At 43.4% G+C, this 25839-nt stretch overlaps 1 protein-coding gene across 3 annotated transcripts in view; it reads right to left on the bottom strand.

Moving 5' to 3' along the window:
- WDFY3 (WD repeat and FYVE domain containing 3) overlaps positions 1-25839 on the bottom strand; it is a 284323-nt gene that overhangs the window by 21673 nt on the left and 236811 nt on the right. For all 3 annotated transcript variants that reach the window (XM_074993680.1, XM_074993682.1, XM_074993681.1), the window contains 7 exons: positions 24908-25025; positions 19776-19882; positions 18746-18899; positions 15368-15459; positions 14839-15051; positions 2268-2415; positions 497-651 (listed from right to left, as the gene is read on the bottom strand). In XM_074993680.1, the coding sequence (XP_074849781.1) occupies positions 497-651; positions 2268-2415; positions 14839-15051; positions 15368-15459; positions 18746-18899; positions 19776-19882; positions 24908-25025 (987 nt within the window). The remainder of the gene's footprint in view (positions 1-496; positions 652-2267; positions 2416-14838; positions 15052-15367; positions 15460-18745; positions 18900-19775; positions 19883-24907; positions 25026-25839) is intronic.

Genomic DNA, 25839 nt, shown 5'->3' with positions numbered 1-25839 from the left:
TGTTAAACCAGTCAGGAGCATCAGCTGTATTTTACCACCTGCCTAGCTATCGCAGGTTGCAGTTTTCTCCAGAGATCACTACATTATTCCTCTTGAAGCAAATGAAGAATTTAATAAGAAGCAAGTCTCTTCTTCAACTTCTGGCCTCTAGTTTACTCCAGGAGAAAGTGTTTCTCCTTCTTTTTACGGTTTTCACTCTAGTAGCTTCTGCACCAACCTCTGCCACAAGATGGTGCCACGTGAGATTTTGTACTTTACTATAGAAACCCTGAAGTTCATTTTCGTTCATTTAATTACGGAAATTAACTGTTTAGTACCAATAGATTAATTTGATTTTTACACCATTCTTCTGGTGAAGACTTCAGCATAAACACTAATAAAGCAGATGGAGCACAGACAATTCCTTGTCTTGTATGCACAACATATTTTCAAGGTTCAATTTTAGTAGAGAACACATATTAGAACATCAATAAAACTTAGAATTGAGTTTACAAACCTTGTCCGACTCATATGTTCCCAGTCTACAGCTGAGGTCTGCATAACCCCAGGCAAAAGTTTTATTCCAGGTAGGTGGAACGAGAACCTTATTCTGCTCCACTGCCAGAATTCCTTTGTCTGTGCACACGATCTGTCCCACAGGCTCCTTGAGTTCTAAGCAACAAAACAACAACGTGTTTTATATTACTCCAAACACACAACCATTACATTACCCTCACTGTATAACAGGTCAGCAACCTTTCCAAGACGGAGTGCCGAAATTTGACCTTCTGACCTCTATGTATGGTCTGAGTGCCAATGATACTTTTGAAAGTCATTAATAGTCCTACTTACAACATCTTAATTAATAAATTAAGATGCAGAGCTTTTCCATTTAGGCAGTAGTTGGTAGCATTAGCTGGTCTTTTGTTAATCCACAGCCAGCCTGGCTTTGAGCAAGATCCCAGCTGCATGGTGGAGGGTAGAGCTGAGCCCCCACCTCGTGTACTGAGGAAAATTGGCTTGCGTGCCACTCTTGGCATGGGTGCCAGGGGTTGCTGACCCCCTGCTGTATGACATTGTGATTATGTGGCAGCCCGTGCTGATCACAGTAAAAATACCATCATGCACAATTATACAAATCTCAGTTTAAACTGTAATGATGTCACTCGTGCTGTAACGCTACCAACTCTTGTTGCTAAACACTGTTAGGATCTGGACAGACCTCTTAGGGATGCATAGATACTGACACTTCCACAGGTGGCACTCTTCCCTCTGAATCAGAAAGGGGTTCTGTGCTGCTGGATGTCGTTTTTCAGACACACACAAAAAAAAAGAGCCTGAAGACCTGCGGTCAGTAAAGATGACATGACTTTTCTGTGCAGCAAAAACATGGATTCTGAAATCCAAGCCAAATATATCGCATTTCATATGCTGCATTTCAAATCTGGTATCTGTAAGTCTGCCTGCCAAGCCTGCCCTTGCATTTTTAAATAGAGATGATTATCCTTCACTTCCTACACAGCTGCTCCTTTCTGTTCCAGAAGTGGCTGATTTTTCAACTGGAAATGAAGTAATCGCTATAATGCCCTTTAACTCGTTCACAGGGAGTTAATGTTTGTCAAAGGCTTCGTATCTTTGGTTGGAAAACATGACATCAGTGCTAAATATAATTTAGTAATGAATATTTTAGAATGCATCATCAGGATCTCAATGAAGTTTTAAACTGAGCTATTAGCTATTCTGATAATTTTACTATCTTCATGTGGTTGAAAAAAATTAAGGCCAGAGGCATCTGTGTAGCTACTGACAGCACCATTTCTTTTTAATATCCAAAATGTTTCTGTAAGTCTTCAGAAAGTAGACTCCGATGGTCTCACACACAAAAAAGGAGGTTATATGGGGCTCTCAAGCAATATTTAAACATCTGAGGTTGGGGCAGGGAACCTTTACAAGTAGGTTCTCAGCTCTGAAATTTGCTTCCCTTGATTATCTTCAACATAGTTTGTTGGAATTAAACACAATGCATTAACCTTTAGGGCGTGGTTTAAGACTCCTTCTTTTTCCTTCAGACCTAGTCAATGAAACAGCTAAATTTAGCTAAAATTAGTACAACTTTCTTGCATGGACAAGGCCCAATTCAACTTGAATTTGGGGCTCAGAATCTTAGAGGACTAAAATGTTAAATTTGGAGTTCTAGTTGAGTTTGAAATAACCAGAAAAAAATTATTTAGCCAAAAAACTATGAGCACTGCCAAAAGACCAGGAGTAAGTACTGTGGTGAGTTTTACCTTTTACAGGTGCCAGGGAAGGCCTCAGATTGTCTAAATGATGAAAAAAGATCTTGTCACTTGTGGAACCTGGTGGAACAGACATTCCAACTAGTTCTCCATTGATTCGGGTTCTAACTCGCTTTGGTGGGTGTGGTTTTTTAAACAGCTGCAATATATGAGATAGGAAATCAAACATTAATTACTGACAAAATTATAGATTACCAAAGACTTTTAAAGTTGACCACCAATGTCAGATTTATTTTACAAAATTCTACAAATCAGCAAAAATATATAAGAGGCAGTAAAACGTTTGTGTGGGCAGGGTGGCGTTGGTTACAGATGACACCAGAATCACATTCTGGCTCATGATTGTTTTCAGCCAGTCATGTGATAATGAGTCAGTAATTATTCAGCCTTTACCACCTTCTGTGTCAACACTATCTCTTGAGCAATCTTCAGCAGAGTGCTAAGTATATAAAATTACTTTCAATATTTAGGATATATAATGAATGTTTTATTTAGAAATGTCTTGTAACCTCCTCTATGGCCACAATTTAATTATAAATAATACTGAGAAGGGGAGGGATATTCAAACATTGAGAGCAAAATACCATTTATTTTCCTACTGACTTTGGGTGTGTCTACACTAGGAACTAACTTTGAAGTTAGGCACGACTTCGAAGTAGCCAGCAGAGGGTCTACATACATTTTCCCCTTACTTTTAAGTTAAGTTCAAAGCCCTTACTCCATTTCCAGCAATGGAGCAGTGCCCTACTCAGAAGTTTAACTTCGAAGTAGGGTGTATATAGACACTCAACATCTAAGTTGCTCACTTCGAAGTAAGCAATTTTGAAGTTATTTTTGTAATGTAGACCCAATCTTTGTTTAACTTTAGTCACTGCACAGCAACCACCAATTCAAAAATTGTATCTCGGACAAGTTACAAAGAAAGATGGAGGGCTTTGTGGCTGCCAAGTGTGTGTCCTTTCTTGTAAATGTTAATTATACAACATCTTAATACCAGGCCTCAAATCCAGTGCAATTTTTTCAGACTCTTCTTAAAAATTTCTCTCCCACTAAACAGATTAAGTCTACCAAACCTTACTTTTTCTGTCGTTCAAACAGCAAGCAGTATCATATGCACAGCATACCATATCCAGTTACATGGACTCCCTCCTCAAACCCTACGCCACCACCAACACTCCCAGCTATCTCTGAGATACCTCTGACTTCCTGAGGAAATTACAAAACGTTGGAAAAGTTCCTGACAACGCCATCCTTGCCACAATGGATGTAGAGGCTCTGTACACTAATATTCCACACAAAAACGGGTTACAAGCAATCAGGAATACTATCTTCGTTGCCACCGAAGCCAACCTGGTGTCTGACCTCTGTAACTTTGTTCTCACCCACAATTATTTCCAATTTGGAGATAATTTATACCTCCAGATTAGTGGAACTGCTATGGGCACTCGCATGGCTCCACAATATGCTAATATATTTATGGTTGACCTGGAACAATGATTCCTCAGCTCTCGTCCCCTATTACCCCTCCTCTACTTAAGATACTTTGATGACATCTTTATGATTTGGACCCATGGTATAGAGACTCTAGAAGAATTCCACAGAGACTTCAACAATCTGCACCCCATCATCAACTTATGCCTCGACTACTCCACGAGAAAGATATGTTCCCTGGACACTACAGTACAAATCAAGGATGGCCTGATCGGTACCACACTGTACCAGAAACCCACTGATCGCTATACTTACCTACACCCTTCTAGCTTCCACCCTGCGCACATGACTAGATCCATTGTTTACAGTCAAACCCTTAGGTACAATCGCATTTGCTCTGATCCTACTGACAGAGACCAAAAACTACAAGATCTTTACCAAATATTCATAAACCTGAATTAGCCACCAGGAGAAATAAAACAACAAATCAACAGGGCCAGATGGATGCCCAGAGACCAGCTACTCCAAGATAGGCCCAAAAAAGCCAAGAACAGAACACCACTGGTTATCACCTACAGCCCCCAACTCAAACCACTGCAATGAATTATTAAAGACCTACAACCTATCCTTAATCAGGATGCCACACTCCAGAAGGCCCTAGGTGACAGGCCTGTTCTCTCCTACAGACAACCTCTCAAACTTAAGAGGATTCTCACCAAACAGCCACAGTCTACACCGCAGGAACATCAGTCCTGGGACTTTTCCTTGCAACAAAGCCCGCTGCCAGCTTTGTCCACATATCTTTTCAGAGATACCATCACTGGACTGAACCAGATTATCCACAGAATCACGGGCACATTCTCATGTTTCTCAACTAACATCATATATGCCATCACGTGCCAACAATGCCCAGATGCTTTGTCTATTGGACAGACTTCCAATTCTCTTAGACAAAGAGTTAATGGGCACAAAACAGACATAAAAACACTCCTGATCCACAAACCTGTTAGCCGGCATTTTAATGGAGTGGGCCATTCTGTTAATGACATATGAGTTTGCGTGTTACTGAAGAGGAATTTTCACAGCACTCTTCAAAGGGAGGCTGCTGAACTCTCTTTTATATTCAAATTTGACACACGAACACATGGTTTGAACCGAGATTGGAACTTTCTGGGTCACTATAGGGGCTCATTAGCATACTTGGCTTAATTTAATTCTTGACTCTCCCCCCCCACCCCTCTACTCTCTGATTTGCTCACCTTGATAATTTTTTTTTCTGATTTGTCCTTCTTGATTACTGTTTTTGATTCTCTGTGCCTTAAATATTGAATCTGTTCTGGTATTGCTATGGTCTGAAGAAGTGGGTCTGTCCCATGAAAGCTCACCTAATAAATTATTTTGTTAGTCTTTAAAGTGCTACTTGACTGCTTTTTTCTTTTGATAGTATCTTATTGTGCTTCATGATGATGGTAAATACCAGAGCAGAAAACCCAGCCGCTGGCACAGCAAAAACACACAAAGTCAAAAATAAAAGGTAGGTGAGGGAGAGGTGTCAAGAGATGATTCAAGAATGAAGAAGGGATTAGCAGTTAAACTCCAAGATGCAACAGACATGAATTTAAAACATTCTGTGACAGGCTGAAGGCAGTCTATGGGCCATGCACTGCTGACTATACACCAGTGCACCCTGCTTGATGGCCTCATTTTGATCACAGATAGTGCTAAAATCCTTGACCGCTGGGCTGAGTATTTTCACAAAGTATTGAACCAGGCCCCAACTTTTGACAAGAGCATTCTTGAAGAGATTCCTCAGTGAGAACGATTTACAGCTGGTCATACCGCCAACTCTTGATGAGGTACAAAAAGCTGTTACATAGATGAAATCTGGAAAGGCACCTGGCAGTGATGCAATTCCACCTTAAATTTACAAAGCTGCTGATCACCAGCTGATGTATCACCTCACCCATTTATTTAGCGCTATTTGGGAGAAGGAGCTAGTCCCCCAGTACTTCAAAGATGCCGTGATTGTACATATACACAAAATAAAAGCTGACCATGTATGTTGTGATGACCATTGGGGCATCTCTCTATACTCTATAGCTGGTAAGATGCTGGCCCACAACCTTTACAACCAGCTTTCGCTACATGTGGTCAAACATGGCATTAGTCCTGAAAGCCAGTGTTGATTTTGTGCTGGTTAGGGCATTGTTGTAATATTTACAGTCAGACAGACACAAGAGAAATGTAGAGAGCAACATCAGGATCTCTATGTGATTTTCATTGACTTGACCCAAGCATTTGAGATGGTCAACAGAAATGGGCTCTGTAAAGTGTTCAGGCAAATTTGCTGTCCTGAAAAATTTATATACATTGTTTCGTCTTTGGATGATGGCATGCTTGGTTCTCTTTAACAACAGAGAAACATCAGCACCTTTTGAAATATCAAGTGGTACACAACAAGGATGTGTGCTTGCTCCTCACCTGTTCAACATTTACTTTTCAATAATGCTATTACAGTTGCTCTTAAGGACTGCACATTGGGTATACCTATTCAGTTCTGAACTAACGGCAGAATTTTCAATCCTCTGAGACTTTAGGCTTGCAGTGAAGTGGTTAATACAACTATCCATGACCTTCTGTTTACTGATGAATGTGCGCTATTGGCTCATTCAGTGAAGGATGCACAGGAGCTTTTTCATCGCTTTGTTACTTCTCACTGCTTCAGACTCACAGTGTGCCTCAAGAAGAGAAAAGTTATGCCTCAGCCTGTTTGGAAAGAGCCCATCACTCCAGTGATCACTGCTGCTCATACAGTCCATAAGGTTGCTGACAAGTCCCGCTACCTCCAAAGTGTACTGTCCTCTAGCATAAACATGGATCGTGACATATCTGCTTGACTAGCCAAAGCCAGCACTGCCTTTTGAAAACTGACCAGACTCCTGTGGAATGACCATGGTATTAAACTCCATACCAAGGTAGCAGTTTACCACGCAACTGTCCTGAATATTCCACTGTATGGCTCAGTCATGGACAATATATTGCCGTCAAGTTTTGAAACTCAATCAGTTCCATATGCGCTGTCTGAGGAAGATTGCCCACGTGAATTACTGGGACAAAATCCTAACAGAGGTTCTTAGGCTGTGTGGTGCCATGGGCATGGATGCAATGCTTATGAACAAACAGTTTCGCTGGATTCGTCATGGATGGATGGATGATACAAAGACACAAAAGATGGTCTTCTATAGCCAGCTTGCTCATGGAAAGTGCTCTATCAGTGGTCACTATAAGCATGATAAATACATCTTAGAAGCCAATATGAAGGCGTATCTCCCAATGATCTGGAAACTCTGGTTAAGGACAGATTGTCCTGGAAGCACACCACGGTACAGGCTCTTAATTGGTTTGACAGTGAGCGTATTCAAGCACCACAGGAAAAGCATATGATCCGAAAAGAATGTACAACGCCTGCAGCTGGTGTTTTTTGTGTGACATCTGTAATCAGCTATGCCAATCAAGGACTGGTTTTGTCACTCACCAATGGCATCACAGAAGTTGATCAAAGCCGTTGATCAATGGCTCAGTCCAAGGAAAACAAGCAAATGTAAGAGCAGAAAACCCCGCTGTTGGTACAACAAAAATACACATAAAACCAACAACAAAAGGAATTTGAGGGAAAGATGTCACAGGATGATTCAAGAATGAAGAAGGGGTTAGCAGAGTTAGAGTGCTTTTGAAAGAAGAAAACTGGGACCTATCTGGACTGGGGACATGAGGTTAAGGTGGACCCAGGATCTAGTGGGGACCGTCCAAAGTTCCAGATCAGCACCCACATCTTAGGCTGCCTATCCAAATGATAAATATTCCGGAACTGCCACTCACTGTCTATGCGTTTTTGCTATATACTGATTACGAGGTTTGCTGCACTTCTGATTTTGAAATATCACAGGCAGATACAACACAGACTATTCCTCTGTCACCTTTGGGAAGGTATTAAAATATGGGAAATACCTACTGATACCAACAATAGCTCCCCTGATGCTACACAAGGCAAAGAGAAATTCTTCAGGAAGCATCTACTCTACAGCAAACCCAAACTCCTTTATCCAAGGTAAATGCAATAATCTTTCATATATTTAATAATTTACAATGGACTTTCAAAGAGAATTTCAACACCCTTAAATGCTTCTATCATTTTCTGTTTTTTTAAGGTTGCCTCTGAATTCTGCCAGTTCGTTTCTAGATACTGATTTACACCAGCCCAGCCAGAAAGAGAAGTTACTCACCGTAGTCACGATGATTCTTCGAGATGTGTCCCCGTGGGTGCTCCACGATAGGTGTCGGGCTCGCCCCGGCGCCACAGATCGGATCTTTCCAGCAGTTTCTGCCAGACTGCGCATGCGCCGGCATGCGCTGCTCCCCTGCGCGCTCCCGGCCACGTGCGTGATCCGGTCCCTGCCAGTTCCTTGACCAACTGCCTCGGATGCTCCTGAAAAACACCAAACAGAGATCCGAAGCGGGGAGGATGGGCGGGTGGTGGAGCACCCACGGGGACACATCTCGAAGAACCATTGTTACTATGGTGAGTAACTTCTCTTTCTTCCTCGAGTGTCCCCGTGGGTGCTCCACGATAGGTGACTACCCAGCAGTAACCCAAGAAAGGAGATGGCTAATCGGGTTATGTGCAGCTTGCCCCCGAAAGGACCGCTGTCGAGAGGCGGGTATCCTCTTGGAACACCCGGTGTAGGGCATAATGCTTGGCGAAGGTGTCATAGGATGACCATGCCGCCACTCTGCAGATGTCTTCTAGCGCGATGCCCTTGAAAAAGGCTGTTGATGCCGCCACCGCCCAGGTGGAATGAGCCCTAGGCGGGGCCAGTAAAGCAGTCTTTCAAAGTTCGTAGCACATCTTTATGCAGGACACAATGTGCTTCGAGATTCTCTGTGAAGAGAGACCCTATCCTTTTGACCTGGGAGCGAGAGAGACTAAGAGTCTGTCCGTTTTGCGGAAGGACTTAATTCTGTCTATGTAGAAGGCCAACGCCCTCCTCACGTCCAGGAGGTGCAGGCGTGCCTCCTTGCTGGAGCTATGAGGCTTCGGGTAAAACGAGGGTAAAACTATGGGTTCGTTAAGATAGAACTCTGAAGAAACTTTCGGAACAAAGGCTGGGTGCAGCCGTAAGGTTACCGCCTCCTTTGAGAATACCGTGCAGGGCGGCGTTGCCATAACTGCTGCGAGCTCACTCACCCTGCGAGCTGACGTAATTGCAAGAAGGAAGGTTGTCTTTATGGTAAGGAGACGGAGGCAAACCGTGGCTAAGGGTTCAAAGGGCGGTCCCGTTAGCGCGCTGAGCACCAGGTCCAAGCTCCACGATGGTGGAAGCGGTTTCTGAGGCGGGTACAGGTTTACCAGCCCCTTCAGGAACCTGGTAACAATAGGATGGGCAAACACCGTGGGCCCTTCCTCTTCATGCCGAAAAGCCGATATAGCGGTGAGATGGACCTTCAACGAGGAGAGGGAGAGCCCCCCTCTCTTGAGGTCCAGTAAGTATTCTAGTATGACAGGTATAGGCACTTCAAGGGGAGCTAACTGCTTGGTGGAACACCATGCAGTGAATCGAGTCCATTTCTGTTTGTAGGTCTTCCTGGTGGAGATCCTTCGGCTACTTTCCAGGACTTGTTGTACTCCCTCCGTACATGTACTTTCTAGGGAGCTGAGCCATGGATTAACCATGCTTGTAGGCGCAGACCTTGGGGGTGTGGATGTACTATGGACCCCTGGGCCTGCATGAGCAGGTCCGGCGCTACCGGAAGGGGAAGCGGTGGACGATTCGACATGCGGAGAAGCAAGGGGAACCATTGCTGTCGATCCCATGTGGGGACCACTAGGGTCATGCGGGCTCTCTCCCTCCTGGCTTTCTGCAGGACCTTGTGGATAAGCACCGTGGGGGGGAACGCATAAAGCAGTGGGCCCTTCCACGAAATCGCGAACGCGTCCCCCAAGGACCCCCGCCCCAGTCCTGCCCTGGAGCAGTATTGGGGGCACTTCTTGTTGTGCTGAGTGGCAAACAAGTCTATCTGGGGAAACCCCCATGCATGAAAAATTGGTCGTAGCAGATCGGAGCGGATCTGTCACTCGTGTGTGAGTGCGAAGTGCCTGCTCAGCTGGTCTGCCTTCACGTTGTGAGCGCCTGGTAAGTACGAGGCTTTCAACGTTATATTGTTGGCGATGCACTAGTTCCACAGCCAGACTGCTTCCGCACATAAGGCACGGGATCGAGCTCCACCTTTTCGATTTATATAAAACATGGTGGAGATATTGTCTGTATTGATCCCGACTACCTTGCCTTGTATGTGGTCTTGAAAGTGTTTGCAGGCATTGAACACCGCTCTGAGCTTCAGTATATTTATATGCAGTGACTGTTCCGTAGGGGACCACAGTCCCTGCATCACCTTTTCGCCAATATGTGCTCCCCACCCTATGTGGGAGGCGTCGGTGGTGAGAAAAATAGAGATTTGTGGTTGGTGAAAGGGTACCCATTAGCATGTTCTTGGGGTTTACCCACCATTGCAGGGATTTGCGCACCTCTGTCGTGGGCGACACCACCCTGCGGATGGTATGGGATGCCGGCTTGTAAACGCTCGCCAGCCAATGTTGTAGGTTGCGCATATGCAATCTGGCGTTCTGTACCACGAACGTTGCCGCTGCCATGTGGCCGAGCAGCTGCAAGCACGTTAAAACCAGCACCGTGGGGCTGTATGTAATGACTTGTACCAGGGAACCGATGGCGCGAAAGCGAGAGTTGGGTAGATAAACCCTTGCTGTGATAGAATTTATGCGTGCCTCTATGAACTCTATGTCCTGTGTGGGGTTGATCTTTGACTTCGCAAGGTTGATGACTAGGCCCAGCGAAGAAAACGTGTTTGCTGTTACGCGTATCATGCGTAGTACCTCCGCCTTCGAGGCCCCTTTCAGTAGGCAGTCGTCCAGATATGGGAATATAAATACCCCCTGTCTGTGCAGGTAGGCTGACACCACTGCCAGGGTCTTGGTAAAGACTCTGGGGGCCGAAGAGAGGCCAAACGGCAGAACCTTGTATTGGAAATGTTCTTTGCCGACCATAAACCGGAGAAAACGTCTGTGAGCCGGGTGGATTGTTATATGAAAATACGCACCTTGTAAGTCGAGGGCTGCAAACCAATCTCCATCGTCCAGTGCCGCGAGTATAGAGGCGACTGTGACCATCTGAAAGTGTTGTTTGCGCAAGTACCGGTTGAGGCCTCGAAGATCTAAGATGGGCCTCCAGCCTCCTGTTTTCTTCTCTGTGAGGAAGTATCGTGAATAATACCCTTTCCCCTGGAGTCGCTCCGGCACTCTTTCCACCGCCCCTATAAGCATCAGGTGGTCCACCTCGTGCTTGAGTTTTGCCTCGTGGGAGGCATCCCTGAGATGAGGCCTGGGCGGAGGTCTTGGCGGTGGGAGCGACTGAAAGGGGATCACGTAACCCGTGGCTATGACCTCTAGTACCCACTTGTCTGTGGTGATCTTTTGCCATTGTGAGTGGAACGGTCGGAGGCGATGATGGAACATTAAGTGTGGATGACATTGCGCGACAGTAGTAATAGTGCAGCCCTCGACCTGTCCATCAAACTTGTTGCCTTTGGGCCTGCCCCGAGGATGCACGGCCTTGTTGGGAACGTCACCTAGGAGTTCTATACTGTTGTTGCTGTTGATGCCGCCCTTAGTCGTAGTCCCGTTGGTACTGAGCACGCTGAGGTTGGTACGGGTATCGCCTTTGTTGAGGGTAATACTTTTTCTTTCTGTATGGAGGGGTATAAATACCCAGGGTTCTGAGCGTGGCTCTTGAGTCTTTACTGGAATGAAGGACCGAATCAGTTGACTCTGCAAACAACTTCTGCGTGTCGAAAGGGAAAGGGAGATCGACAATTTTTGCCTGCAGATCCCTCGGGATACCCAATGTCTGGAGCCAGGATTCCCTGCGCATGACCACTGCCGTAGCCGTTGAGTGTGCCGCCGTGTCTGCTACGTCCAGGGCGATCTGGACTCCCGTCCTTGGAGCTGCATAGCCCTCTTGCATGATGGCCTTCAGCACCGGCTTCTTATCTTCTGAAAGTGAATCCATGAGAGAAGTAAGACTGGAGTAATTGTCGAAATTGTGGTTCACTAGATGTGCTGCATAATTAGCCACTCTCATTAGCAGGGTGGAGGAGGAGTATACCTTTCTGCCAAATAGCTCTAGCTTCTTGGCATCTCTATCCATTCCCCCCCGCTTTGTACTGGGAAGTCTTCGATCTCTGCTGAGACGATTCTACCACCAGAGAATTTGGTTGTGGGTGACTAAACAGGAACTCCATGCCCTTCGCCGGGACGAAGTATTTCTTATCTGCCCTCTTGTTTATAGGTGGAGCGGAAGCCAGGGTCTGCCATATGGTAGTAGCAGACTCCATGATTGCTTCGTCAAGCGGGATAGTGATTTTGGATGAGGCCGGAGGCCTCAGGTTTTTGAGGAGCTTGTGGTGCTTCTCCTGCACCTCTGCTGTTTGGATGCCTTGCGTGAAAGCCACCCTTTTAAACAGCTCCTGAAACTGTTTGAGGTCGTCTGGGGGGGCAACATCCCCGGGGGCCATAGCCTCGTCGGGGGAGGACAAGGAGGAACCACTAGGGTAAACCTCCCTTGAACTCCCTGGGTCCTGCTGCCGGTGGTACACCCTCTCACTGGAGGCTTGCGAGGGAAAATCTCGGGGTTCCAAAATCAGCTCCCCTTGAGACAGATGTGTTTCCGTCCCCGTCCGTGAGTGCCCGCGGGGGTACTGGGCGGTCGAGGGGGATCTGCCCCTGGGTGTATGCCTGTGGTGTCTATGCCCAGCATGATAAGGACGACCGTGGCAGCACGAGCATGGTTCCTGGGATGGAGACCTGGACCACTCTCGAGGTGCATACCCCCGATGTCTGGGGGAGTGAGATCGTCTGGATGACTGAGACAATGGTGAAACTGGTTTGTGGTAGTACTCCAGAAGGTCAAATCCCAGAAAAGGCGAGGGTGGCCCGAGCCATGGTGACGCTGGTTGGAGGAACGGAGGAGGCGGCTCTGGATAGGCTGGGGGAGACTCATGTCTCCTGGTTGGTGTACACAGCATAAGGGGAGGACTTGTTGAGAGCAGCCCTGCAGCCCTGTCCAGAGAAGGGCTGCGGTGCCGGGTTTTCGCTGCTGCCTTTCCCCTCCCCTGCGGGGCTGGCTCCGCCCCTCCCCGTGCCTGGGATCTCGGCCCCGCTGTCGGTGCCGCGCTCGGCACGCTCATCTGCGGTGCCGTGCGGGTGATCTCCTCCGGTGTCTGCAGGCTACGTACCTGTTGGCCCTGCACCGCTGGAGCTGCGGGGGTCTGTGCCGCCGGTTCTGGCACTTGCCTGGCCGCCGCTCTGAATGCGCGGGCTGGCTGCTTAGTAATCAGAGGCTCAGCCTCTGCCACATGCGCTGCTGCTTGCTTGTGACTGCGGCTGGGGGCTGTGTGCTACGCCCGTCCCGCTCGCTGTGACCGCCGGCAGGGATCGGGCTGGAGAGAGCTTCCTCCGTTTCTGCACCAAGGGGGTGAGGGACACCGCCTTCCTTTTATGGAGCCCTGTGGGTCCCTCCGGCTGAGGCCTCTCCGGCATGTCTGGCTGGAGGGCCTTATCAAACAGCAGCATTTTCAGTCGCACTTCTTTATCCTATCTGGTTCTGGCCGTGAGCTTTGCACAGAAGGAGCATTTCTGGGTGACGTGTGATTCCCCCAGGCACCTAATATATTGACTGTGCCCACCAGAGGCCGGCATAGCTTCGCGGCACGACTCGCACGTCTTGAATCCTGAAGATGACATTGCGGTGAGTCTTTGAGCTGTTAACAGGGTACTTAGCACCTTCTCTGTGCCTGTTCCCCTCTCACGGACTCCAGCCTGCCGCAGCAGGAGGCCTATTGGCCTTCACGTCCCCGCGTTGCCTCCACTCCTCCGTCTCGTTACTAAGACTTTCTACTTATATAAGTAGAATTATTATTATTATTATTATTTTTTTTTTTTTTTTGCAATAAAGAAACAAAACAATTTAACTAAGAACTCTTAAAAGAAACTCTAAAACTCTGAAAAACTCTAAATACGCTGACTCTGGCCGCAGCCTGAGCAGATTCCATCTGCAGCCAATGGTGGTTAAGAAGGAACTGGCGGGGACCGGATCGCGCACGTGGCCGGGAGTGCGCAGGGGAGCGGCGTGCGCCGGCGCATGCGCGGTCCGGCAGAAACTGCTGGAAAGATCCGATCTGCGGCGCCGGGGCGAGCCCGACACCTATCGTGGAGCACCCACGGGGACACTCGAGGAAGAGCCAATATTTTTAAAGCAATTGTTTAATTTCAGAGTTTTTTTCCCCCAACAGCAACAGTACAAATAATGAGACCATAAGAACGGCCATACTGCGTCTGACCAAATGTCCATCTAGTCTCGCGTCCTGTCTGCCCACAGTGGCCAATGACAGGTTTCTCAGAGGGAATGAACAGAAGTAGTAATTATCAAATTATTCATTCCCTGTTGCCAATTTTGAACTTCTGGGAATGAGAAGGTGCCCGAGCACACTAAACAACCATGTTAAAAAGAAAAAGGGAAATTAAGTATCTAGCTAATTTTGCTAAAAGGCAACTTGTATAATTACACTTCCTGTGCACTACATTGCAATTGTATCACATAGTTAAAACCAGGGAAGAATTTATACAGCACTACCTTTTTGTAGCAATATATTGGCTCTCTAATCATTTGGGTTTTTTTAAAGTTCCTCCATAAGCTCTTGCCTCTACTTTTTGAGCACGAGGAAAGAGGGAGAAAAGCCAAGACTTACTGACAAAACCCAAAGAGTACATTAGTCACGTATAACAGCCTGAGAATGGATTCACTTATAACTGAGTTGGCATTTCTGGAAATGTATTTATAACCAGAAAACTCGAAATCAAGTTCCATCCAAAGGACAGAAAAGCATCTTAGAAACTTATATATCGTATTTGTTTTAACTGCAATTGCTTTTTAATAAGAAAGCATTTGGATTTTAGTATCTTCTGCAATATGGTTACAATAGGTTAAAAGAACATCCTTACCTGTTTGGGTATCTGCCCAAAGTTATTAATGAATCCTATGGTAGCTGTCTCTTTTAATGGGTCATTTATGTTGTATATATCCACTTGCCCCTCATAAAAGAGATGATGGAAGACATTTACAGCTTCTACTGCAGCAGGGCCTTGCTGTTTATAGCCAAAGATTAAGTCAATCCATTCATGCAGATGTGCGCTCACAAAATCACATTCCAAAGCCTGTAATTCAAAATGTATGCATTAAACCGAACAGCTACCAAGTGTATTATCTGACTGTGGTGGACTGACTTTATGTGTTTAAAGGAAAAGCTGTATAAATAACAGCACCGTATTAGCTGCCTCAGCCAATACTGATACCAAGAACAAATGAAGGACTATTTAGTTCTTTAGTTCATCAGCATAAAAGGCTACCTCCCCAAGATACACATCAAACAGAAAAGTGACTACAAAGGACACATTGAGCTTGAAATCTCCCTTATTGAGATTTAAGTCCAGACAATCCTTCTGTGTTTCTTATTATTAAAATGTTTATTACCTCCCGATGAACTCTGATAAATTCACGAGGATCTCCCTTTGCCCATGGGGGCAGTATTACGTCTCCAAGTTTAGTGCCATTCTGCTTGCAACCTACAAAATAAATGGAAGGTTCAAAAGCAAAAGGAAGTGATGCATCTCACTGAAAGAAGCAACAATCATATCTCAGTTCAAATGGCACATGCTTTATAAGGTTAGCACTTCAAGAAATTTATCAGCATTTTATGTTGTTTCTAATAGTCCTTTAGAAGCCTGAAAACTCTTCCTACTGAAAACATTTTTTCTCTATCATGTCCTTGTTTATTTAGGTTGATTGTGATAGTGTTGAACCATTTTTATTTTTTTTTATATAGAGAAAAGGCACTTAAAAGTTGTTATAGAGAACAGGGTAGAGAAAAAGAATTATGTTCCTGGCACATATATAAAAATAGATCATATCAGTTGACCATCCTTAACAATGTCTTTTAAAAATAAGTGTATTTGGTTTTTTGCTACAGAGAATTTACTGAATGGTTATCTAACTTTCTGAGACGTTTGAATAGAAGTCCAGTTATCTTAATGATTTTCACTATGGAGAAGCCAAACAAAGGCTCTATTTACACAGCAACATTATTTTTTGAAGAGGTATTCCAGAATAGCTCATTCTGAAATAGCACAGCTATACACAAAATGCATTTTGAAATAGTGCTCAAATATTTTATTTTGGAATAAAGCCACTGGACGTACTATGGCTTATTTCAAAATAGGCTATTCCCTGGCTGTACAGCCTCTATTTTGAAACAACTGTTTCAAAATAGGTGCTATTCCTTGTACAATGAGGTTTACCAATTCTGAAATAAGACAAATAATTTCAAAATAACAGCTGCATTGTGTAGACACTCACCGTTATTTTGAAACAGCATCTGTTATTTCATAACTTTGCTGTGTAGACACACCCAAAGTCTTTGCCCTTCTTAATAAAAATGTTTTCAGAATTTTAATTTCATTTCTCTATAGCTGTATTGTCTATTTAAATAAGTTTGACAAAGGCATGTCGTCTTTGTAGAATAATAGGAACAGGCCGCACAACAGCCTCTTGCAGCCATGCCACATGCAACATCCATTTTGCATATTTAGCTGGTATCGAATGGCTAATTAAAAAAACACTTAAGAAAGCTCCAGTCCAGTCTTACAAAAATATGCACACACAATTTTTAAAAATATAAAATGGGAAATATCAGAATATGAATATCAGCTCTTCAGCTGGAGTGATTTTTGGACACTGACTTTAAGCAGACTTTTTCTTTAGGGTCATTTTTTGAACGTTGTACACCTGTCATGTTTTAAGAAAGGAAGGTCTAGCAGGTGTCAAATTACTGATTTCAGTGCATTTTCAGTTATTTGCCAACAGGCTGTAAAATAGAGATGAAAGGCTATAAACAGCAAACAGTAAAAAGGCATCCCACTGTTAGAATCAAACCAAACTGTGATTTGTTTTCTCCATACAAGCAAGACTTTTTAGTCTACCAGAATATGTTCATATGCTGTGTCCACTGCTGTAAACTTTGAAGGACTGTTTTGTTCAACCTTTATTTACAATGGTTGTGTCTTGAGGAGCCCCCAGCTTCGAAGGGGGCATGGTAATTAGGGTGTTGGGAGATTACTAATGAAGTGCTGCAGTGCATACTCCTCAAAACTTTGAGAAGTAAAGGGACTTCGAAGTAGCACGGGCACTTCAGAGTACCTGTGGCTACACGCAAACCAGCACTTCAAGTTGCTGCGGGGGAGATTTAAACTAACAAAGTGCTGCATATGCACTGCAGCACTTCCTTCGTAATCTCCCAACAGCCTAATTACCATGCCCCCTTTGAAGCTGGGGGCTGGTCTAGATGCTGCCATTGAGAAATATTACACAAATGCCACTTTGAGTTCACGGGATTATGCTCTCAATATAAATACGGCTTGCAGTACTGGGCTCTGAATCTCTTCTCCACAGAAGTTTCAATTTTGTTGAAAAACGCATTAAAAAGGGACAGACGTGTGAGTTTCAGAATGTAAAGTAGGCTATGTGTGATACAGATTAAGATGAAACTTTCCCTAAAATCAGGTGTCTAAACAGGGACAGTAACTGCTATATTCATATGTATGAATGTGTCAGAAGAGATCCTTGGTTTAAGATTCTAAACTCTTAGTAAGCATTCTGTACCTATAATTTTGATTTTCAAAAGATATGGATGGTTAATAATCCCTGTTACTGAATGTACAGTATAGAATTTGGAAACACTGTGAGCTAATCTCATAGGAAAAAAATAAGAAGCTTCCGTAACACCGATAATTATCTCACACACGTTATTTTGTCTCATGGTGGCATCATCTGCCAATAATTCAGTGGAATTTCACTGCAGTTAAATAAAACAAGCAGAAATAATCTATCAACCTTCAAGCACATTTCAGCTACTTTTTCTTCTAGAACTTCACTTCTAGAAGAATATATATCTAGGGCAACCGTATCTCCCTGTCTCTGATATTGGACAGGAAGATACGGGGGAGGGGCGACTCCTCCTGGTTCCACTAAGCCCCGGGTAGTTGAGAAGGTAGCAGCACTGGTGCTCTCAAGGAACCCCAGGGAAGTGGCAGCCACTGGCCCTCCCCAAGCCCCGGGAAAATGACAGCTGCCGGCTCACGGGGAAGTGGCAGGGATGCAGCAGCCGCCCATGTTCCCCCAGCTTCCCTGAGACTCGGGGAAGTGACCTGCCTGCACAGCTGCTGGCAGAAAAGGTCAGTGGGGGGAGGGCCCAAATACTAGACAGATAGTGCCTTTGAAAAAAATAAAGTGGGGACATATTTTTTTTACACACACACACACACACACACACACACACACACACAACCACACAACTTCGAAGCCTGATAAAAATATGATGCTATTTCTGTATGATAACACAGCTCTCCCGACTGCTGAAACACTACTTGAAGACTGGCAGATTATATGGAAGAAAAATACAATCATCAGAAATTCTCCTACCAAAGCAGGATTTGACGACTTTGTGATGTAAATGTATTGTTCAATTTAACTGCTTAAACGCAGTTTTATATGAACTGTTAAAGTAACTTGATTTTTCAGAAAATATCTTCATTCAACTAAAAGAAAAAGTCATGTGTTACAAACCAACAGTTTAGATTTCCCTATATAATTGCACCTACACATGCACCATTAGGAAATGCACATTCCCACAATCAAAAGATAATTAAGAACCAGTTCCAGTAAGCCACCTGCCATTTTCCAATGCTGTTACATAAATCTCTGTTATGTACATTTTACTGAACTTGTTTTATGTCTGGCCCAGCTTTGTACTGTTTTCACACTCATAGCATGATGCGATCAGCAGCTTTTGCCTACCTAGATCAAAGTTATTGGAATTGAGCAGAAACTCCGGGAGGTAAAAGAATTCTGGGATGAGTTCCTTTACATCTGCCATGTTGTGCTTTGATGCTGAATACCAGGCTTCACGCACGCTGTGAAACATTCTGTCAGCCAGGTCAAAGTGGCCACCCTGTAGAATGAAATGAGAGGCATCTTTATACCGGAACATTTCTCAATACAGCAGACTCAGCCAAGGTCTATAAAACCTTAAAGTAAAACAGTTTGATAGCATTTTGTCTTAGTCAGATAGAACAATAAAAGAAAAATGAAAAAAAATCCTCTTTCCGGCAACAAAAGTGACTAAAACTACATTTTCCTCGAGCAGGTGATATAATTTTTTTGCAATAATGCTAAATATAAAGCATAAAATATAAATTTATGGGACATTTTGTGTAGTTAAAAAAAGCAATAGTGCTATTCAAAATATTAGTCTTTTTGGCTGACATGCTGGCCCAATGAAAAAACCTGTTCTTACCTGATGGTTTCCAGCTAAAAAAATATTTAAAATGTAGCACTGTGAACCTAATTAATTCTTCAGCTGTCAAAAAGTTCCAAATTGTGCTAATGTTTGGTTAATTTGACTATTAGTAATAAATTACCTCTTTAGATGGACAAACCAGTTTAATAAATTAGTCTTTCACCACTTGAGAACAGAGTAAGAGAAACTAATGCATGAGTTCTCTTAACAATAGATGAACAATGTATGATTTGAAATATGACTATTAAATACAAAGGTGTTTTTTCCTTTGCTAAGTTTTTTGTGTAGCATACATTTTACAAAATATTCAGACTTCAATATGAAGGATCACATACAACTGCCCATAAAAATTTCTTTGCTACTCTAAAGAGAGATTAACAATCACCAAGAAGAAAACAATGCAGCTAACAGCACTTCTGTCTTCTATGATGCTCAGGGAAATAAAGTTCCCAGATTATATCCATTTTTACCCATTTTCAAATTTAAACATGACAGAAACAGAGCAAAATGAAATCTCACACAATTTACCTGCAATCTTAAGAATATCTGGGTAAAGGGCTCCATTCGGACAAGATATGAGGCCACTATCATGGCAGATGAATAGTGAGTACCATAATGATAAGCTGGAGTTTCCCCTGATCAAGAAAAATTAAAAGTCACAAATGAAGAGGAAATAAAGAGGAAATGTTCATTATAAAATCTGCAGTAAATTAAGAAATTAATAGGTTTAATAAGAATGCTAGACTGTGAGAACTGTATGACCCTGAACACATTTAAAAAAGGTATTTGCAGCTTTCATATTTGCGGAACTAACACTATTTAAACTTTACGATTTGACATTGAAACCACTTACTTAAACTTTGGCAGTAATCCACTAGTCATAATTCAGAAAGTCTTTTGCCCAGCAACACCGCACTTTTAGCAGTTTTACATTCTGAATAACTGAAACATTCCAAGACAGCTACAATGACTTCTTCTAAAGAAGAATTTTTACTGTTTGCCTCTTCTACAATACAGAATCAAAGGCTTAGTGCTCGGAACTGCTGACTGCAGATTTGGTGAAGTTTTTATTTTATTCATTTGCTGGCAATAAAAAGCCATCTGTACAAATGTCTTCACTCAATTCTGCTGCATGTTCAAAAATGGAACTCTTTACCACATGCTGGTATTGGACTGTTCAGTAACTTAACAGTCCTCAAACTTTACATAGGGATGTACTGAAGTTGCAAATAAAATAAAGATATGAAGGTCTGGACAGAGGCATCTGTTAAAAGAAGATTTATTAATGGGGATTCTCTATATCCTAGTAAAGCAGAGAGGACAGATGTTGATTTAAGTACAGGTAGGTGCCGAAGAGAAATTGTCAAATGAAAATTTCATTCAATTACATTACAGGAAGGCAGACAGCTAAACGTTGACAAATTTTATAAGTGTTATGATGGGTGGACCTGAGTACCCAGTATTAAATGCAAAAGTCAGTGTAAAAGGAATCACAGAAACTTGGCAGAACACTGATAATCAATGGGGAAGGTAATACCAGGGTAAAAAAATATATGGGACTGACTGTATGACAACAGTGAAATACACAAAACACGCTAAATAAATCAAGTGGTACCACAGAATCTCTATAGTAAGAAAGTCCATGTTTCAATAAGACAATAGCAACAGGAATATGCAACTGACCACCTGATTGGGATGGTGGTTGTGACTGAGAAATGTTCTAGGAGATTAGAGAGGCTATAAAATAGAAGTGTCAGTAAAAATGGGGGATTTCAACTATCTCCCTGTTGACTGGGTACATGTCGCCTCAGGAAGAAGTTAAATAATTTTTTTTAGACACCATTAATGACAGTTCTTTTAGCAGCCAGTCCTGGAACCACAAGAAGAAAGGCAATTCTTGATATAGTCCTATAGTGGTGCACTGGATCTGACCCAAAAAATGAATATAGCAGAAATACTTGGCATTGGAGACCACAGTGTAATTAAATTTAGTATTCTGGTGTGTGGGAGAGTGGGATAACAAAGAAGCCAACAGAGCTACACTGAGCTTCAAGAAGAGGAACTTTACAGAAAAATTGAGGAAGCAAGTGAAACAGAAATTTATAGGAAGAGTCACAAAATGGAAACTGCAGCAAGGAAAGTTTAGGTTGGCCATTAGGAAAACTTCCTAACTATCAGGGTGGTTAAACACCGGAATAAACTGCCTAGGGAGACTGCGGAATCTCTATCACCGAAGATATTTAAGAGCATGATAGACAGACATCTATCGGGGATGATCTAAATGATGCTTGGTCCTTTGATGAGGACAGGGGACTGGACTTGATGACCTCTCGTGGTCCTTTCCAGTTCTAGTGTTCTATGATTTTATAAGCCTAATTTCAGTAGCAGGTAAACTGGTTGAAACTACAGTAAAGAAGAGAATTATCAGACACACACAGGTGAACACAATATGTGGGGGAACAGCCAAATGGCAATGCCAATCATGCCTTACTAATCAATTAAAATTTTTGAGGGTGGTCAACAAAAACAAGTGGACAAGGATGATTGAGTGGATATATATTATAACGAATTTATCTGTCTCAGGCATTGGAGCTGGAGTGGATTCTGTCTGCAGCCGTTGGCAGTTGAGAGGAACTGGCATGTACTGGATCGCGCACATGACTGCAAGCGCAAGAAGGACTGATGCGCATCGGTGCATGCGCGACCCAACGAGATACAGCTGGAAATCTCCGATCTGTGGCACCGGGGCGAGCCCGACACTTAATGTGGAGCACCCACTGGGACCACTCGAAGAAGAAAGTATATTTTGGACTTTCAGAAAGCCTTTGACCAGGTATCTCACCTAAGGCTCTTAAGCAAAGTAAGAAGTCATGGGATAAGAGGAAAGTCACAGATCAATAACTGATGAAAATACAGGGCACCAAGGATAGGGATAAACGGTTACTTTTCACAATGGAAAGAGGTAACTATCAGGGCTCCCCCATATCTGGTCTGGGACCAGTGTTGTTCAACATATTTACAAATGACCTGGGAAAAACAACAGTAAAAAACAGGGAGGTAGCAAAGTTTGCAAACAATGTAAAATTACCCTAGACGATCAAAGCAAAAGTTGACCATAAAGATGGGTGACTGGGCAATAAAATGGCAGATGAAATTCAATGTTGATAAATGGAAAGTAATGCATATTGGATAAAAAATCTCAACTCTACATAAAAATGATTTGGTGCAAATTAGTCACTACCACTGAAAAAAGATCTTGGATTATCACAGGTAATTTTTTGAAAAAAACTGTTCAATGTGTAGCAGCAGTCAAAAAAAAAGTTGAAGAAATGTTAGGAGCTATTAGGAAAGGCATATATAGATAATAAAACAGTAAACATCATAGTATCAGCATATAAATCCATGTTATGCCTAAAATTTGAATACTACATGAATATGCAGTTGCCTCATCTCTAACATGTACTAGGTTTGGAAAAAGTACCAAAAAAGCCCAAAATAATGATTATGGGTAGGAGCCAGCTTCCATTTCAGGAGAGATTAAGAAGACAGGGACTGTTCAGCTGGGAAAGAGGTAAGTAAGGGGGCATATGATCAATGTTCCCTCGCTTTTTTCCCCCACCACCCACATGTGGAATAAATTTTGTGATATGCACTGAAGCATGTGCATATGTGCACCACCAGTAGAAACACAAGTTGTTGGCTGTTGGTGCTCTGCTAAACAGCTGGGTGGCATCTGAATGTCTCATGGGTGGTCGCCCAAGTGCTCAGCTTACAGGGTATGCTGGATATAATAGAGGTATATAGAGTCATGACTGGTGTGGAGAAAATAACTAGGGAAGTATTATTTACCCTTTCCCATAATATAAGAATCAGCGGCCACCAGATGACATTAACAGGCAGCCACTTAAAAGCAAATAAAAAGAAGTACTTCATACAATGCACAGTCAACTGTGAATCTTATTGCCACTGGATGTTGTGAAAGCCAAGAAGTTTAAAAAAAGGTATATAGCTATACAGAGGATAGGTCTATCAATTGCTATTCGCCAGGATGATCAGGGATGCAACCATATGCTCTGGGTGTCCTAAAGCTTTTGACTGCAGGGACTGGATGATGGTATAGATCACTGAAAGAAACTGTCCTTCAGAGGAACCTAGTTCTGGCCATTTCTGGAAGAAAATATAGTGGGCTAGGAGGACTACTGGTCTCTACCATGATAGCCACTCTTATATTCTTGAACCATCAGATTCTTATATGAAAAAAAGGCATAACAGGAAGAAGGTGTAGATTAACAAAGAGAGTTTGGACACATGCAGAGATCATGTTTTTAAGATGATGTTTTTAATTTTTGAAAGGAATTATTCTTAAATGGAGAAGAAGTGATCTAATCAAACACAGTTCTAAGGGGCATTTTATGTACTTATTTATGGCCTTGGTCAGATAACTATGGCTTAGAAAACCCATGCACTGAGAACTGAACGAATAAGCTGTAGAAGACCTATGCAAGACGATTCCTATTTCTTTGCTTTGTTTATTTTATTTCAGAAGTTCTCAAGCTGTGGTCTGTGAAGAACTGCCTAGTCATTTATGACAATGGCTTTATTTATTTCTAGCCACTCGAATACATGCAAAACTGCTCAAAATATATTACTTTCCTATCATTACTTTTTCATATAAACAGGTAGGTCTACAGAAATGCTATGTGATCACAAACCGCAGGGTAAGAGGCCATGAGATACTCTCTCTATATTAACATGTAGCGTATAATATGGAAGAGGATTTTTTTTCTTTTACTACTACTACTTTTGGCAGCAATTAGGATTTCTTAATATAGTACGCTGCATTTCCTCAAGGCTGGCCAAAATGTTTGCAGGGCCCAAGACAGCTTGCTAACAATGGGGCCCAGATGGTGGGTGGGGCCTAAAGTGGTAAGGTGATAGCAGGGCCCAGTTCAGGCGGAGTGCAGGATCCAAGGCCCCTGCTCTGCATCTCCTTGATAGACTGATTCATCTCTCTCCTTAGAAGTGTTAGTTTTTGCACTTGCGTATACAGAAATGCCAAACAAATCAAGCAGCGCATTCAGGGAAAAGGTGTGTATGTCCTCAGGATAAGAACAGCTCTGAGGGCTGCCGTAACTTAGGTCATAGCAAGAGAAGGTGGGCATGGTACTAGAGAAGATGGACATAGAAATAACCAAGTCTTTAGCAGCCTCCCTCACCAGCAACCAGTGTTCCTTGTCAAGCTGTGTGCTTGGGCAGCCACTCAGGAGAGATTCAAATACCACCCAGCTGATTAGCAGAGAGTTCATCGTGCCCACAGCCAGCCTCATGTGTTTTTATCGGCGGTGCGCATTCGTGCATGCCTTACTGCACATAATGTTATTCTACACATGGAGGGAAAGAGTTAGAGGAAACAGTGACACCAGTCTGGGAGAAGTAGCTCTTTCCCAATTGGAGGCCTCAGAATTGCTCTGTGGCCACAGTTAAAAGGGACACTGGCATAAAGCAGCCATACTACGGCCTTTTGTGCCCACCATAGCAACTGGTGCACACATAGGCAAAAGGTGATTAGGGGGTTCTTTGGGGAAGAAGACAGACACATAGACAACCTCGAAATGCACCCATCTCCGCTCCTCAAGATCAGCATTTGTACTATTACTTACCATTAGGATCTTCCCAGTCTTTGTATCGCTTTTTGTACTGAGCTAATCTTTCGTCTGTCTGTGCTCCCATTGGTTTGGCCAGGTTTCTGAATGTCTTGGGATTAGTAAGATCCAATTCCTTTTAAAATAAAGGAATAAGATTCTTAAAAACACTCTGTACTGCCCAGTCAACGAGAGCAGCCTCGTCGGCTGTTTGGTGTATTTATATTTTGCTTCTAAGACTCATGTCGTCAGCAGCAGTAATTTACCTCATCTAGTTAAGAGTTTTTCTAGGTCTTTTCTAGTGAATTTTTCAGCCTAACTCAAGAAGGTATCTTTTTACTACATTCTGGTAGCGGGTGTACATCCTGTCTCTCCTCCCTCCCCCCTCGAGCCCAAAGTTACTCTCAGCTGTACGTCTTCATCACAGCTCCTTCTGTCCACCCTTAGGTTCAAAACCAACTCGTCAAAGGTACCGCCGAACCCAACGTTAACAGCACCATTAATAGCATTTTCCCCTTTCTCAACATTAGGTTATTCACTTTCCTGAGAGACTTTGCAATGTCCCCTAAACAGGGCATACTTGTGCTACGTTCAGGGTTCTCAGTCTTTTTTCCTTTGTGCCCACCCCATACCACAAAAATTCCAGGGCCCAGTGGGGAAGAAGAGGACTCGGGGCTCCAAGCTGGCCATAGGCATAGTTTGACATCTATTGTGGGTGGGGCAGGGGATGGTGAGGCTCAAGCCAATTCTGAATAGCAGAGTCTAGGAATGGAGTGCCACCTCTACCTTGACTCAGCTCTGCAGTCCACCAACTCACCTGGATTAGAGTCTGGGGGACTACCAAAAATTGTAATAATGTGGGTGGGGGCTCAGTTCAAAAAGTTTGAGAACAGTTCAGGGTGCACACAGGAGGTAACTAGGGGCGTTGTGTGGGCAGGAAGGTAGTTCAG

This window comes from Carettochelys insculpta, chromosome 4, assembly GCF_033958435.1.
Source record: "Carettochelys insculpta isolate YL-2023 chromosome 4, ASM3395843v1, whole genome shotgun sequence".
Classification (NCBI taxonomy): domain Eukaryota; kingdom Metazoa; phylum Chordata; order Testudines; family Carettochelyidae; genus Carettochelys; species Carettochelys insculpta.
This window is presented reverse-complemented; position numbering and strand designations above follow the sequence as displayed.